Genomic DNA, 18,270 nt, shown 5'->3' on the forward strand with positions numbered 1-18,270 from the left:
TAGTTAGTCTGTTTTGCTGTATGTCTCTCTATGTAATAATCTTTTTCTTCTTCGGGGCTCCGAATTGTGGAGTGGTCTAAAGCACTTAACATTATGGATAGCTGCCATCCATTTCACCTGTCTGCGTGGGTTCGAGTCACGGGCTCGGCCAATATGGGTATGTGAGAAAGATTGCCAGTAGCTTCTCTTGGGTTGGTGGTACTTTCTGGGGTTTTCTTGGGTTCTTCCTCCACCATTTATACTGGCCGCCATGTATAGCCTATCTTGTGCTGAAAATGGTGTTAAACCATACAACATTTTTTTATATGCAGTAGTTTGTCTCTTGAGAGGCCATCTCATCATCATTGGAAACTTGCCATCACAAATGGTCTGGCACATGATGGTGGGGGGATTGTAAAACAAAATGTGTTATTTTGGTGTTATGAATGGTGACCTCTGATCATAAGTGGCCTCTTTAGAGAGGTGCCTTTCAAGAGGGGTAGTACTGTACGTGTATCAAATACATTTAAAAATAATTTGTAATGAGTATTATTTAGTGAATAAATGATCATTATTATGTGAATATTCTTGAAACATTTTCTTTCCCAGGGATGCCATTAATGGCTCAACCCATGACTGGTGCACCACCAATGTATGGAGCCGCATATCAAGCATATGCCAGCATTCCCCCTCAAGGACCCCCTCCTCCATATACAGCGGTAACAAATCAACATAAAGGTTACATTTTGGGAGTAGTTGGTTGCATTACATGGCAACAATCTGATGTGCACATTTATCACCTTTTGCTGCCTGTGATGAGATTTCCTAGTTTTTCACATAATTAGACAATTCAACAAGCACAATGTCCCACACATAAAATACCCTTTGTATTGATTGATAAGCATGATGTCCCACACATAAATTAAAATACCCTTTGTATTGATTGATAAGCATGAGGTCTCACACATAAAATACTCTTTGTATTGATCGATAAGCATGATGTCACACACATAAATTAAGATACCCTTTGTATTGATTGATAAGCATGATGTCACACACATAAAATACCCTTTGTATTGATTGATAAGCATGATGTCACACACATAAATTAAGATACCCTTTGTATTGATTGATAAGCATGATGTCACACACATAAAATACTCTTGGTATTGATCGATAAGCATGGTGTCCCACACATAAAATACTCTTTGTATTGATTGATAAGCAAGATGTCACACACATAAAATACCCTTTGTATTGATCGATAAGCATGATGTCACACACATAAAATACTCTTTGTATTGATCGATAAGCATGATGTCACACACATAAAATACTCTTTGTATTGATTGATAAGCATGATGTCACACACATAAAATACTCTTTGTATTGATTGATGAGCATGATGTCCCACACAAATTAAAATACCCTTTGTATTGATTGATGTCCCACAGATAAAACACCCTTTCTGTTGATCGATAAGCATGATGTCCCACACACAAATTAAAATACCCTTTGTATTGATTTATAAGCATGATGTCCCACACATACAATATCCTTTGTGTTGATCGATAAGAATGTCACACACATAAAATACCTTTTGTATTGATCGATAAGCACGGTGTCCCACACATAAATTAAAATACCCTTTGTATTGATTGATAAGCATGATGTCCCACACATAAATTTAAATACCATTTATATTGATTGATAAGCATGCTGTCTCACACATAAATTAAAATACCTTTTGTATTGGTCGATAATCATGATGTCCCACACATAAAATACCCTTTGTATTGATCGATAAGCATGATGTCCCACACATAAAATACTCTTTGTATTGATTGATAAGCATGATGTCTCACACATAAATTAAAATACCCATTGTATTGATTGATAAGCACAGTGTCACACACATAAAATACCCTTTGTATTGATCGATAAGCACAGTGTCCCACATAAATTAAAGTACCCTTTGTATTGATTGATAAGCACGATGTCCCACATAAATTAAAATACCCTTTGTACTGGTCGATAAGCACATTGTCACACATAAATTAAAATACCCTTTATATTGATCGGTAAGAATGATGTCCCACACATAAAATACCCTTTGTATTGATTGATAAGTACAGTGTCACACACATAAAATACCCTTTGTATTGATCGATAAGCACGGTGTCCCACACATAAATTAAAATACCCTTTGTAATGATTGATAAGCACGATGTCCCACACATAAATTATGATACCCTTTGTATTGATTGGTAAGCATGATGTCCCACACATAAAATACCCTTTATATTGATTGACAAGCATGATGTCTCGCACATAAATTAAAATACCCCTTGTATTAATCGATAAGCACAATGTCACACACATAAAATACTCTTTGTATTGATTGATAAACTTGATGTCCCACACATAAATTAAAATTCCCTTTGTATTGATTGATAAGCATGCTGTCCCAAGCATAAATTAAAATACCCTTTGTACTGATTGATAAACACAATGTCACACACAAATTAAGATATCCTTTGTATTGATCGATAAGCGACTGTTTGAAAGAAAAACTTTGAACTTTCGTATGGCATGAAAGGTCATGCTGTGCCTCAGTGGTGTCAAATTTTTACCTGTACTCACATTAATCAGTGAAGCAGTTTTATGTATATTCATGAATAACAAGGCTGCCATAGGTGATAAAGGAGAATAGTGGATCATTGCCCATGGCTTGTGTCACTGGTTGCTGGCATTTTACAGTTATTGTATATTATCAAAATTGAAGTAGTGCATAATTTGTTGATGTTTGTCAGCACAGCCATACATAAGGTCATTCAGTGTAGAGGCAGTTGCAGCCAAGTCAAGCCAGGTCATTCAGATAGTAATTAATAATCCTGCACCATTTCAGATCTGCCAACTCTTACGATTTTGATGCAAGTCTTATGTAAATTACCCTTAAAATACGGACTTAAGGCATAAAAGCAAAAACTACGGGAAAATGATCATTGCCGAAAAATCTGGAAAATTTGTTCATCGGGGTTTTATTTAGATCTGGGTTTTATATTAAAAGTAGTGAAATTGGTCAGGGAACGAGACTAACTTTACAGCAGCACATCAGACGCTTTAAACTGCACCTATTTGTTCATGCGAAGCATCTGCATGATCATAGAATTTTCTTCAAAATGGCGTCATGCAAGTGATTCATGTTTAAGACGAAAGGGAAAATAAGCCCCTTGAAAAGTGTTATTAATAAACATAGGAAAATAAAAAGGAATATTCACATTCTTCTGAATACAAGCTGGAAAGGATATCACATGCCAATGTGAGTATGTCAAGTTAAGAGACAACAACACGCCATTGAGCTGCATAGGGTTTGGAACTAGAATGGTTTGAGCATCCACCTCAGATGCATGAGGTTTGGGGTTCAAACCACGGCAAAGTCATACCAAAGACTTATAAAATGGTACTAATTGCTGCCTCACTTGGCACTCAGCATTAAGAGGTTATGTTAGGACTGGTCAGCCTGGTGTCAGGATAATGTGACTGGGTGAGACATCATGCTACATGTCTGCGGCATTATGTCCCAGTGCTAGATAACTGTCATGTGTACACATCATAGCGATATGACTTAAAAATTGTTAAAGCTGTGTTAAAAGTCCAAAGCACACACACACACACACACACACACACACACACACACACACACACACACACACACAGCATTTTTTATATATCAGATGAGTGAGATTCTCAAGTTAAAGTCCTTCAGTTCACCTGAAGTGTACTCATTACTAGAAGCCATATTTCTGTACAGAAATGTAAGCTTGTACTGGAGAGATCTCTCAATGAGATAATCTTGCATCTGATTGCCTGGGCATGTGAAAACTGGTGACTGGACTTCTGGTTCAGATTTTTATTAGATTTGGTATATAAGCTTATATCATAACAGGTTCTGTGCGTTTGTAATTTTTTAAAAACATATCTCTAGAGAGAAAGTAATTTTAAAGTGATGGAAGAAAATTTTAAGTTCATTGTAATATAATACATGTTTAAAAGTTTATTTCCAAATGCCATGTTCACAGGGAGCCCCTCCAAAATTTTCCAAATCGGGCCCCAAGTGTGCTAAGGCCGTTCCCGCCTACTGTGTTGATATTTTTAAACAATGTGGTAACGCCTGCTGTGTTGAAATGTTTAAACCATGTGGTAACGCCTGCTGTGTTGAAATTTTTAAACCACGTGGTAACGCCTGCTCTGTTGATATTTTTAAACCATGTGGTAACGCCTGCTGTGTTGAAATTTTTAAACCATGTGGTAACGCCTGCTGTGTTGATATTTTTAAACCATGTGGTAACGCCTGCTGTGTTGAAATTTAACTTCTTCATCTTCTATATTTTATATATAAAAAAATTATTTTTATTTTCTTAATTTTATTTCATATACACTTAATGTAAGAACTACATAATTATGTAGATGTCTTGTAGGGTTTCAGAGTTATTGGACATACTGGAAGATAGACTTTTTTGGTTTTGCACACTGCTAGCCAGGTTCCCTGATAGCTATTGCACTTCAGGTATGATTGATTTGTGATTTGTTCATAGTTCACTGCATGGAAATTACAATACACGTTGGTTCAGAGATGTTGCCAGGCCATGGGATAATGGATTTCTTGCAAAAATGATGAAGAGACATGCACTTTATAGAACACATAAGAAAAAGAATCCATTAAGATAAAATTGATGTCTTTTGATCATGATTTCATTCCCTTACATACTTATAGAAATTATTGTTTGAGTAGAAGGCGCCTTGTGATCTAGACCTGCTTAAGCTGTTGAGGTGTTGCAATTGCTATTAGAGAAATAACTAAAGCACAACAGCTGTGAATTATGTTGAAACAAAAGAGAACTGATTTCTTTAGGAAAGTTGGTGAGATGGAAAGATCGTCAACTAGTAAGGAGGAAAGATCTGATCATTTGACATTAACTGAGCGTGGTAATACAGTGAAAAGTTGGCACCTTGCTAGATGTGACTAAAATATCATTGTGAAAACCTGAAACTATTTAGACTGTAACAATTAAAAGGTGATTTTGGAAGCAAAATTTACACTACTCATAGGAATAGGCTAACCGTGCTCCTTTCAAACTGTCACTCTAGGAAGAAAATGTCAGAATATCGAAGAAGAAAGAAACTCTGTTTGTATATATATGTATGTATATTTCATTCGCAGATGTTCTGACATTTTTTAGCTACACTGATGGAGTTTCAGACACTTGTGGCCTAACACTTGAAGCAGTAAATAAACTGATAACTAAGACAGCTAACATTGTGTCTGCCCAATAATAATCTTTCGTTTTCAAAGGCTTTTTAAAGAGGAGTCATATGAGTCAAAGATTATTATATGCTCATTTTTTTTCTCTGTTAACTTTGCATTGTCAGAATCGTTCAATATTTTATGATACTGAACACACGCAACTTCATATTGCACTCATAAAGGAACTACTTTCTATTCTATATATCAGATGCTTGTCCTTAACCAGTCACGACTCATCTGTTGTTAGTTTCAGTGTGCCCAGCAAGCAATACCTCCCCAGCAGCAACACATTATGATGGCACACAATGCTTTTGATGCAGGTGCTCGGTTTGATGGCATTGCACAACCCAGGATACCTGTGAGTTGTGATCTGTAGTAAATATTTTGTAAGTAAGATCTGACATCTGTCAGCATGAAAATCATAGTATGCAGCATGATGATCACACTATGCAGCATGATGATCACACTATGCAGCATGATGATCACGGTATGCAGCATGATGATCTTGGTGTGCAGCATATTAATCACAATATGCAGCATGATAATCACAATATGCAACATGATCATGGTGTGCAGCATAATAATCACAGTATGCAGCATGATGATCATAGTATGCAGCATGATCATGGTAATCACAGTATGCAGCATGATCACAATATGCAGCTTGATGATCATGATATGCAGCATGATAATCACAGTATGCAACATGATCATGATATGAAGCATCATAATCACAGTATGAAACATGATGATTAACATATGCAGCATGATCATCATGGTATGCAGCATGATAATCAGAGTATGCAACATGATGATCATGGTGTGCAGCATGATAATCACAATATGCATCATGATAACCATGGTATGCATCATGATAATCATGGTATGCCGCAAGAGATGCAATCATTTTAGATATAATGATTGCACCGTGATATTAAAAATCGAACAATATTAGGGTCAATTTGGCAGGGTTAGCTCAATGTATGTATCGTTTGTACTATAAGAGTTATCTTCCCATTAGCTATGTTGTGAGTTAAGCATTCTTTCCATATGAATGGTTGAACAAAGGGTAGCCAATTTACCCCAAAAAAGTGAGATGTAACAAGACATTAGGCATTTAAGTAATGAGATATTGAACCCAGTACAGGTACTCCCCGAGATACATAAGGGTTACATTCCTGGGGCCTCTATGTATGTCATTTTTTCTGTAAGTTGAGTTTTACAAGGCTACATATGGCTTTGACATTATGGTGAAGGGCAACTTTGATGAAACTTTAACATCATGATAAATGTAATAATAATGATTTGCACATAAACACGATGGGAGAAGCGGAACTATATACTGTGTGTGCACTTGAAGATTGAGAAAACGCAGTTGGTGCACATATTTTTGGTTCATTGCCTATCTGCAAGTTTACGTATGTCACAGTTTACGTATCTCTTTTTTCATCCATCAATCTGTCCATTTGTCTGTCCAGTCATGTATCTCGTAAACAGTATACCGCTACATTCCTTGCACATATTTGGATGCCATTTGGTAGATGAATTTCTTGTCGCATATAGATGCCTTTATACATTTTTGTCTTGTCAAGTCCAATTATAACATTATTGCCCTTTGTCCATCAATATTATATTTACACTACATCAGATCTTATATCCAGCTCGGGATATTATGGTGCAAAAATATGGTGGATGCATTTTCTCAAGACTTATAGTGCCTTTCATGGGTTATTTAAGAAACTAGGATTGACCAAGATATTTTGAATGCATGGATATATTTTTTAATTTGCAAAATTTTGACAAGTCGTACTGGCAGTCAAAATCCAAGGTGGTCCAAATAGTTGCAGCATGGTTGATACATTTTCTCAAGATCTTTTTATGCCTTTCATGGGTTTTGTCATGTCAGCTCTATCTTGGATAGAGTTATGACCCTTGTTAATTAACATGCTATCCTAATATGATCTTATCATAGTAACCAGTATAGCTCAGGATCAATTTGGAATAGTAAAATACCAATGAATTTTAAGTAATGGGGTTGGCAGTGTTCCCTCAGTGGGGTAACGGGGGGCAATATAAAGTAGCCAGTCGCTGTGTCAGATTTAGGAGGGTAAATTACTGACTTTATAAGGTTTTGTCTTGTCAGGTCCATTTATTATGGAGTTATTGCCCTTTATTCATCAGTATTTATGTCTACACTACAGCAGATCTTATATTCAACTTAGCTCAGAAAGTATTCCAGATATTATGGTGGATACATTTTCACAAGACCTTTATGTGCCTTTCATGGGTTATTTAAGAAACTAGGATTGACCGAGAAGTTGTGAATGCATTGATGTATTTTTTAACTTGTAATATTTTGGCCAGTCCTACAGGCAATCCAGTTGTAGAAACAGCCAAGGTGGTCCAAATGGATTAGGGTTTCTAATTTTATGGAGAAATTTCCAACTACCAATATGTATGACTTTTTTTGTAAATTACTGCATTGAGATATATTTGATGCATGTTCTTGTTTAGGACATTACGATTGCTTTTATATGAATGTGCCTTTTCAAAACACCATTTCTTTATAAATGGAACAGAACCAAGTCATGAGATATATGGATTTGTCAGATTGTAAGGGAAAAGAGAAAATAAAGAAGTATTATTTATGCTACAGATTTCTAAGTCATTTGTTGAAGTTAACTTCTCTTACACTTGCTTATGAATGACCTTTAAAAAGATAATGTATAAATTTGGGGAAAATGAAAGAAGAATAAAATTATAATGTATAAATTTAGTATTGACTTCTAAAATTATTTTCAGCCACCTCCACCAGGTGTTGCTCCCAATGCAGCTCAGCTTGCTGTAATGCAGGGTCACACTGTGGTAGGAACTCAACAAAGTGCAGACTGGTTCACTGGAGTAAAGGGAGGTGGCTATACCTGGTGGTAACTTGATAAAGAACCAGTCCAAGTTTACAAAGAGTTACAGCAACAGACTATCGATACCTGTAGTTAAGTAACCATTTGATGAAAACAGAGGCTTCCTAAGTATGAAATGGTTGTAGATTTATGGAAAGAACTACTGAAAATTTCTGCAAAGATGAGACTTTTTCATTATAGTAGGAAAATATCCTTTAATAAAAAAAAAGTATGATTATTTCGTTTGAAAATTACACATTATTACAAAAACATGTCTCACAATTCAGAACATGTAGATGTTTAAATTTAGTTAACTTTTGTAGCCAAGAGTTATTATATCATACATCCATGACATGTTCAGGAAATAAATGAACAGATGTAGCGACCCATGTAATTGATTGTTTATCAATGTGTTGACAATCATACTACCATGGCAAATTTTCCTGCTGACATGTGAAATTGTGATTGTAAATGAAATCATATTTTTAATAACTGATGCCATGTATTTTTCAATCAACATACTTGGGACATGAAGATGAAATATTTTATATTGTGCTACATGATTAAGAAAGTTTTGTTTACTAACTAGACTCTCATGCTAACATGCTGACTTTCTCCTTCATTACCTTGAACCAATAAAGGTGTCTTTAATTTTACTTCAGCCTTTTTTCCTAATTGTGATATATAGATGCTATGCAAGTTTGGCACTTAACCTTTTGGACGACAATTTTTACATCTTAAAATCATATTGTGCAAAAATTTCAAAAATAGTTTAGATGGAATTATTTAATTAAGACATGAACCAATGTGATATAGAGGAAGATCTTACAGTGTGTCAGAATAGTGTGATCGGCTTTGTATTGGCCTGCAGAGCCTTAAGCAGGGGTGGGATTTTTCTTTCTCATCCACCAAAACGTTGTCCCACGTCTTTCCCTTTTGGCTTCCTAGATCTGTCTTTCCCAAAGGTAGTAATGTTTACACACTACCAGTATGGTGTCATTTATTTGACATCATCCATCTATATATTGTAATATATAAATTGTACACTACCTTTAAATATTCTGCAATGTTTTTTAAAAAAAAAAAACAAATTAATGCAAATGATGGCATGTACAAGAAAAAAAGTCTTCCAAACATGTTTGAACATGATTGGGAAATCAAATCTTTTGGGGGATATGATTTCAAGCAGGGACCTAGAAAGCCTTATCTTTGATACAAATCTTGTATTCTCTGGTTAAATGTTTCAGTCCTTCCTACATACATAGGGAAAATTCCAAACTCCTTGCATCAGTACACATGATTTACTATGTTTCTCTTACTTCATTATTTGCTTTTAGATTATTTCTTCTGTAATAAAACTAATAGAAAGTGAGTGTGAAATTTAGATCAAATGATAAATACAATGACGTATCATATTTAAAAAGTACATGTATTAATCTATGACTATCTCCTGGCATGAAAAGTATTCCATTTTTGACCATATTTTCAAACAATTACATTGAAAAGATATTAATGGGACAGGTAAAAATGGTTAATTAATCACAAGTGCCTGACGATGGGATAGTAAACTTGGTTGAATTGAATAGAAGGAGTTGTTTCTCCCTAACATTCTTTTGTATTTTACATGGTCAATGTAAATCAGAATGACATCTTAATATTTTCTTTTGTACTTAATTGATAGGTGCTGGCCCCTAAAAGTCACTTTAACTGAAAAAGCACATTAAAAGTCATACATGTACATTTAAGTGGAAATGTGTAAAACAAACTGACCATTTGCTGTGTTCTAGTTTGAACATTTTCTTGGAGCCAGTAACAATGAATTAAATACAACAAATATTTTTATGATGTATTACAAGCTTTAGATTTACTTTAGCAAATTCACTGTACCAGGACTGATAAGGGACACAATAAATCCAAACCTTCGATTGCATTCAGCCAGTATCCAATACACTGGCGCCAGAGTAATTTCTTACTTTAATGTTTGAGACCAAATTATGGAGGGAATAGTTGAATGTACCCATATGATCTTCCGTTTAATGACTGCAATTGGTCTATTTTGTACAACTAAACCTGGTATTAGTTGTCAAATTAGAACTAAACCTGGTATTAGTTGTCAAATTAGAACTAAACCTGGTATTAGTTGTCAAATTAGAACTAAACCTGGTATTAGTTGTCAAATTAGAACTAAACCTGGTATTAGTTGCCAAATTAAAACTAAACCAAGTATTTGTTGCCAAATCAGAATCCAAAACTATCAGAAAAATCTCAAATTGCATGCCATTTGTGTGGTAATTGACCATCGAGAAAACGGCTGTAAATATAATGCTAGTAAATCTGTACATTTTTGTAAGATTTCCTGGAAAAAAATTTAAAATGGACAAAAGTCCGTTGAGAAATGACCATTTTAGCTTCCTTTTATTTCACATGATTAATGTAAAAGTTGAGCTAAGCTTTTATAATTGGGCAAAATCTAAAACAAGTACAGATCAAACCAGTCTCAAGCGCAAGCTGTAAAAAGTAAGTTGGTCAATTGGACCACAAAACCTGGCTGTTTAAAACAGGTGATTGTTCATTACAGGTTATCCTTTTTGGATTTGACTGTTGATTGGTTTTCTATTCAAGATGATAAGTGCCTTTAATAGTCAGTCTCTTTAATAATGTTTACTGATGGAAATATATGCAATATAATGGAATTCCTTTCATTCTGATCCAGTCGGATAATATAGATTGACTTAGTGCAGTTTTTACGTTTATTAATAAGTATAATTTACATGGTTATACTGTACGTTTGAAATTAAGGGTATGTTTATATGTATTTATCTATATTTATCAGTCCAGCATCTCTTTAGTATCGTTGTGATTAATTATTTTTACTGTTATACTAATATTTGTCACAATTTTTCTTTGCAAATAGTAGGTCTTTGCAACTTATTAAAAAATATATATATCATTCAGCCATGATTAGTGTATATACAGTGTTCACTTGTTTCTTTTCAATCAGTTTGTTGAATAAAGCTTTTATAAGCTATGAAGGACACTTGTATTATTATTTTCAGTTGGCGGACCTGTAAAATACATCACAAGATTGATAGCAGTTTGCTTTTAATTGAGCTAGCACCTGTCACGTATAAGGGTCTATACTGCTGTTAAGCAGAGATCTCTTGTACAGAAGCTGTTTCAAAACCAATAGTTGATGTTTCCTCTGAGCACAGGTATATTGTTATATTGCATTATGATTTACTGTTTCTAAAGAGGGATGCGTTAGACCAGTTGGACTGATTTGGCTCAATCCGGTCCCAATCTCACAGGGGCCCTGTGTGTTAGTAATTTTTAACAATATATTTATAGAAAGATAGTAGTTTTAAAGCAATGGAAGAAAACTTAAATTTAATATCTTTTAAAACTTGTTCAAAAGTTTATTTTCAAATGCCATGGTCATAAGGGGCCCTGCATATCAATTCAGGGGGCCCAATGTTTGCATGTTTGCTAAGGCCATTACTGTCTCTATATGTAGTGATGTACCTAGGTTTTTCAATCAAGGAGACAAATAAAATCGATCCCTACATTGCAGTTATGCTCGGAAATGAGAGGTGGTCGCTCATGACAGGTTTTACTGTACCTCTGTGCCCATATAATGATGACGATATGGGATTTCTTTTGCGAGAGCAGCATATACTGAAAGTCTGAGTTCAGAGAATGTTCCCTGGGTGTGCTCAAGGTGTAACACTTCTCTATGGAATTCAAGCGCTGCCAACCCTCACGATTTTGGTGTGAATGTCATGACTTTTTCAGTGATTTACGGAATCATGCCACATGCAAAAAATATCACGAATTCCCCAATTCTCAATTATTTTAACTCTTTAATAAAATTACAGATTTCCTGTTAAGCGATAGTCGTGATATCAGCAGTTGCTGAAATGGTCCAGTACTGGTAGTCACGATATTATTGGAACTATAGCATATTTTAATCTATATGTATAAGAGCAGTTTTACAAATGATTTTGAGAGAAACTGGGGCCTAACCGGCATTTTGCTCTGCGCCGCAAAACACTGATTTGAATTACCATTCAGTACCGCATCTTGAAAATGTCTTCATCAAAAAGGAAACAGAAACGTGTTACACAAATAGTGAAGTTTAGTTTGGAATATACCAAAAGTTGGTCATATATTTAGCCAACAAACACCGATATACATCAAGCTTTTTTCACACTGTGTGCCACAAATTTTAGCATTGGGCATGGTGGCAGAGACGATGTGAGGAAGTACATTGGTAGTAAAAAGCACATAGAGGTTGGGAAAATTAAGAACTCACAGCAGATTTCAGCTCTTGTTAGAAGACCTGCAAGCTACCTTTATCTGCTGGAGACCATGCTAAACAATTGTTCAGACAAATATTCCTGGACTTGAATATCGCTTCAGGATTTCATGTCAAAACTCACTAATTTTTATCTTTTCTTTTCTCACAAATTGCGAGCCTGAATGGTTGACGTCTATGGAATTCCCACTTGAAGAATAAATTATGTAGTTCAAATTCGTACTGGGAGCCAAAATTTTCTAAACTTTCTATTAACTTCTAATAATGCTTTTCACAGATGCTAGGTTTGTTAGCTTTAATAGTGGGAGACAGTAGCGTTTATGTGATGGGCTGTTGTCATTTGTATGTTGTACAAGGTGTGTTCATTAGCACAAGATTTTATCACTACTGCTTAGCTATTGGGTGAATTGCCTTTTAAACGTTTCACGCAAATACATCACATGCTCTGCTTGGTCTTAAAGAAAAACATTGCTGATCTGATATTCACATGGCCATCTGGAAAATCTTGTCTCAACTTTCTAATAAATGAACGGTTGTTTCAACACTGGATTTTTAATCCAGACTTATGATGTTCATAGTCTTAAAATACCTCCCTGTTTGTACCGTTCTACTGATTTAAAAAATGAAAAGCATAAATGAGATGAAAAATTCACAGAATTTAGGTCATTCATTCATTTATAATTTCAAACCTGATTGTAACCAGGGTGCACTAACATTGTTAACATCTGCACCTTTCATACCAAACAAAAGTTTTCAGTATACAAGATGACCCTGGTCACTGGTCTTTTCCATTTCCTGAGCAAGTCCATTTTCAGCTAATGGGTGGATGGAAGAATATACATATATGTGTTTAGAAGGCTAATAATAAGTTGTTTGCTTCCAATATTTACAATGTCAAATCAACCAAAGGAAATGAATTGTAACTACAAATTTGCCTTCCACGTAGATTTTATTTCTATGTACATGTGTGCAAAGGAATATAATTCAACTTTTAACTGTACCGGTACATTAATTGACAGAATTATCTGACAGCTGTCAAAGTGGATGAATAGACTTGTCCATAGTGTATGCAATATAGTGCCTCGTTAGTATGGAAATTCTATTAAGTATGAAATGCACAGATGATGACAGTCATTATGGTCACAATCAGATTCAAATTATAGATCACTGAATGAAATGACTAAGTCCTGTGCATTTTTCAACACATTAATGATTTTCATTTTTAAAATTATTAGGTGGGGTACAAACGGGGTTTATGCAAAAACTATAATTCATTCTAAATGTCAAAGGTGCTTATCTGAAATAATATGGTGTTTTCAATCTAACATTACGGTGTGGTGGCAATCTTGACAAGCTCATTTTTGCTAATTCTCATGAACAGATGCTCATATCGACATGGTTTTTTTCACTAAAAAAAACCTTTAATGCAATCTAATGGATCTTGGATGATGATGGATTAAATCTGACATCCGATACATTGAAATCCTCATAGCTGTTTATTTTGAACAGATGCTTATTTGGTGGCATTAGGAAAAGATGCCAATTAGTTTCATCTGGGTCTTTGTCAGAGGCACAAAAAGTCGATTTTGTTACAATTCACTCTTAGACTGACTGTTTCTTTAGTGACGTAAACACAGATATTCACAGCAAGGTGATCTTATGGGATCAAATCACATTCAGTTACACTACACCATATAAGACACTGCCAAAATAGAGACTTATTGCAAACACGTATTTAAGGTACAATAAATATTAACTACCATTAAGATATTATGATTTTAAAAAAATATTGCATGTTAATTATATTTTTACACTTCTACTTACAAATATATGACCAATCTCTAGAAACATTGTGTCAGAATAAACATTCGCGAGTTACTGTTGCAGGAAAATTTGAATGTGCGCAATGTGGTAAGTACATTATTTTAATGTCAAGCAGAGCTTCTTTTACATAAAAACCTGTTATATAAACTGTTGATTAATGTTCAATTATGCTTGCACATACTGCATTGTGAAAACTGGTGGTGCCTCCAATACATAAATTATCTCCAAAACGAAAATTGTTGACACTGTAAAATACATCGAACATAGCACATAATATCAATCATACAAAGCATTCAAGGTAAAATCATGTTCTCAAAATACCTGTCTACATGAAACTATTTGTAACAATGTAAACAAATGATGTGAGACTAAATGCTTACCGTGCTTTACGTATACCCCTGTGACAAGCAAAAGGTACATATCAATAAATCGCAACAAATCTCTTCCAAAAACTAAATAGTTTAAATTCATGTAAATTTGTAACTGTTTTATGGTACATCAGTATAAGTAGGTTATTTAGTGCCAACACATTCGGAGTAAAGTGCTTGCTTGGATGGTTGCTGACTCAGGCTAGTCGGATGGTAGGATTCATACCTGTACCCTTTTGATCACGAATCTGGTACACTAACCAATGATCCACTACATCGATCACGAGCTTAACTGGATTGTAAAGAAGACCAAGATGGAAATAACAAGCTCAATAAATATTCCAAGATAAAGGTTGCTTGTGTATCTGGAAAATACATTGTTTGAGAAAATTGACAGTTATGAAATGTAAGATAAATTAATACCGTCAATCATCGACCAATATTTTCAAATTCAGCTATTGTGTACCCTAATGAAGGAACTTTGTAAGAAAATATATTTCACAGATCATAACTTGTGCAATTTGTTTTCCCTCTGAAAAACAGATTACTGCCAAGTTTAGTACTAATATCATTGCCACGGTAGTACAACGTTTGTGTGTATGATTTGGACTTTTAACGTAGCTTTAACAAGTTTTCAATCAGGTCACTAAGATTTCTGCATTGTGAAAGTTCATAATGTCTAGCACTGGGGCATCATAAGAAAGATGTCCATGTGAAACGTACTGGCATAGGTACGAGGAAACGTTGTGGGTGCACGCAGATACGATATGAGTACCACAGGTTCATATTCACTTACACCGTCAGCGCTTGCGTCATAAACAGATCGACTCCTATAACTGGATTTGTAGCGCAAGAAAATGCAAGTGTAAATTTACGAATACATCCACTGTTAAGTTGGGACCGTTTACTCTCCTGAGTTGCATCAATCTTTATTAACATATTGGCCACTATCATTGGTATTCTATTAGACACACACACACACACACGCGCGCGCGCACACACACACACACACACACACACACACACACTCACTCACACGCAGGCAACCCTCAGTTATCAGTGCAGCCGTTGTTAGGCACACTAGTGGCATATACGTTTGTACAGCAGCAATTATTGCTGGTGGAAGTGAAATCAATATTTGAGAGACCTTGAGTTATTATTCCAAGACTATGTAAGGGTCAATGTAACAAGCCATGGAATCGTATTTTAAAATAAAATAGTTTTTCACATTGAATTAATATGCGGGTGGGGGGGGGAGCGTGCTCCTGTATATTTTTTTCCCAGAAGCCCTATAACTTTAATTACAAGATCTTTAACTTACTCGTTATGTGTTTTTAGTGGATACTTTGTTAACGTGCTTTAATGCTGTTCCAGATATTGCAGGTTCCAATTGCACTTATGGAAAAATAATATTTTTCTTTCATAAATGAGGGAACAGCTAAGCTTAGTTTGGTTGTATATGAAGATGAAAGGCAGCCCGACGATGTAAGGCAGCTTTTAATTAGATTTATGAGATATTTATAAATGTTTTAGGCATAGTTTGGTATGAAATGGCCTCTAAAACTTCTATGCTGTTCTTCAGCATAATAGGGGGTTAGAAATTCATACCGCTGAGTTTTGAAAGAGTTTTCATGTTTTAAAACGTAAAATCAATAACATGCTTTTATTCTCAAAGAAATACAAATGCACATAGCACAACCCATGTGTAGACTTATTTCTTTTATATTAAAGAATTAAAATTGGGTAGATATAATGGAAACAAATTAACCGATTGATGCATATAGTATTTTATAAGGTTTATGAGCATAGCTAATGCTGGAATGAAATTACCTGAATGATGGAGTGTTTCTAGTATTACAGAAAAGATTAAATTTATATTGTCTTTAAATGCATCTTACCTATTTGTCAAAGAGGCTCAAAGGATATTCTATGATTCCTTAAATGGGCATCGGGAACATCATAACAACTTAATATATTTAGGGGATTTTACTGGAAGCTCAATGATGGCGAGGGATACTTAAAAAAGTATAAAAACTCATTGTTTTATATTTTCAGGACAACTTTAAACTGTTGACATTTAGTGATGTTGACAGTGAAATGATAATGAATCCAATAGTGAGCAAATGAATTAGAAATATACTTTATATAACGATGGTATCCATAAACATTAATCAGTGGGAGAGATTTTTTATGAATCCTTTCCAAGGTCCAGAGAAGGAAAATCCAATGTTTAGAATTATTGGATTTGACTCTGCGAACGGAAGTATGTTGGCTGGTGCAGAATCGTATTCTGATCATTGGAACTCGTTTAGGGTGAGATTGACTTGAGACACATATTGTTTGTAGATTTACTTTTTACTGATTAATGAAATTGCCCATATCTATATACAAGATCCTAATACAGTATTTCAGGTTACCATACATTAAATGGTTACTCATCATGGCACTCTCCTTGCCCATTTAGAGATACCTTTGCATATATATAAGAAGTTCAGTGGTATTAGGACGCACTCGCTACAAAGATGTATGCCCTGGAAGACGTGAACTATATGGCAGAACCTGAACCTGTGAATATTGGAAATCACATGCTACCATTAATTAGTATATGTTGTTCTAGATGCTTGACCGTGTCTTAAACGTGGTATCAGTGTAAAGGTGCATAATCAGCTTTGCCGGCTTTGTGGATCGTTTCACTTGCATTATGGTGTATGCCGGCGAAGTGTCAACGAACCTATCATTGTAGAAACACTCAACGCCATTGAAAACAAAAATAAATTAATTAAGAAGTAGCCAGGATTGTAGCGATTGCAGTTTTTAATTATAGTAAATATGAATTATAAGCAGTATGAGAAAAACTTACATACATGTAATACTAGGACTTTCCCCACGGTTGGCTGTGAAGCAGCTTTGTGACATGGTTGCACAGTATTATATTAAGGGTACCACCTGTATCAAACGGGGTGACATAGCGCAGGTGGTTGGTCATGAGCAGGAGTATCGCCGGGGTATAGCACATAATATTGCCACTAAGGCTACTACAGAAGCACGACATTTATAAGTACCCAAATTTTAGTTACAATAATGTTGTTGGGATTTACAAGATTACCGGGAAGTTTTCAAATTGAATATGTGCCAGATAATAATGCAGCAAAACTTTTAAAGATGCGTCCGCGAATCATATCGACGTTACGTTGTATGGGTACATCAGTTGTAAATATGGAGATTTTTCTCTATCTGAATTTGATTATTCCGCTTTACCTTGATAGTAATGACGTGTCTTAAATCGCAAATCCTTCGATTCATGGTGGTGCGCGTATAATCTTGAACCATAAAGCAACCGAGACCGTTAATGATAAAACTGACAAAGGTTTTGAAAGGCAAAATTCCCCAAAACAGGATTAGGATGGACTGTGGACAGGTGCAAGAGCTGAGCTGTTAATTTGACCGCTCCGGTGGCCTAGTGGTTAGAGCGTCCGCCTCGGATGCGGAAGGTCGAGGGTTCGATCCCCGGCCGAGTCATACCAGAGACTTTTAAAAAAATGGTACTAACAGCTGCCTCGCTTGGCGTTCAGCATT

At 35.2% G+C, this 18,270-nt stretch overlaps 1 protein-coding gene across 1 annotated transcript; it reads left to right on the top strand.

Annotated features, from left to right (window-relative positions):
- Positions 1–592: 592 nt before the first annotated feature.
- LOC149791972 (DAZ-associated protein 2-like) lies at positions 593–8,856 on the top strand. The gene is made up of 3 exons (XM_089969307.1): positions 593–698; positions 5,541–5,645; positions 8,090–8,856. The coding sequence occupies exons 1-3, from the start codon at positions 600–602 to the stop codon at positions 8,216–8,218; spliced, it is 333 nt and encodes a 110-aa protein (XP_089825433.1). The 5' UTR covers positions 593–599; the 3' UTR covers positions 8,219–8,856.
- Positions 8,857–18,270: the final 9,414 nt, after the last annotated feature.

Source organism: Sinohyriopsis cumingii, chromosome 9, assembly GCF_028554795.1.
Source record: "Sinohyriopsis cumingii isolate HCF-2022 chromosome 9, ASM2855479v2, whole genome shotgun sequence".
NCBI lineage: Eukaryota > Metazoa > Mollusca > Bivalvia > Unionida > Unionidae > Sinohyriopsis > Sinohyriopsis cumingii.

Excerpts from the sequence above, each read along its gene's own strand:
- LOC149791972 (XM_089969307.1), top strand. The coding sequence starts at position 600 with ATGGCTCAACCCATGACTGGTGCACCACCAATGTATGGAGCCGCATAT. Across the intron at positions 699-5,540 it reads CCCCTCCTCCATATACAGCG|TGTGCCCAGCAAGCAATACC; the intron begins GTAACAAATCAA and ends TGTTAGTTTCAG. Across the intron at positions 5,646-8,089 it reads TTGCACAACCCAGGATACCT|CCACCTCCACCAGGTGTTGC; the intron begins GTGAGTTGTGAT and ends AATTATTTTCAG.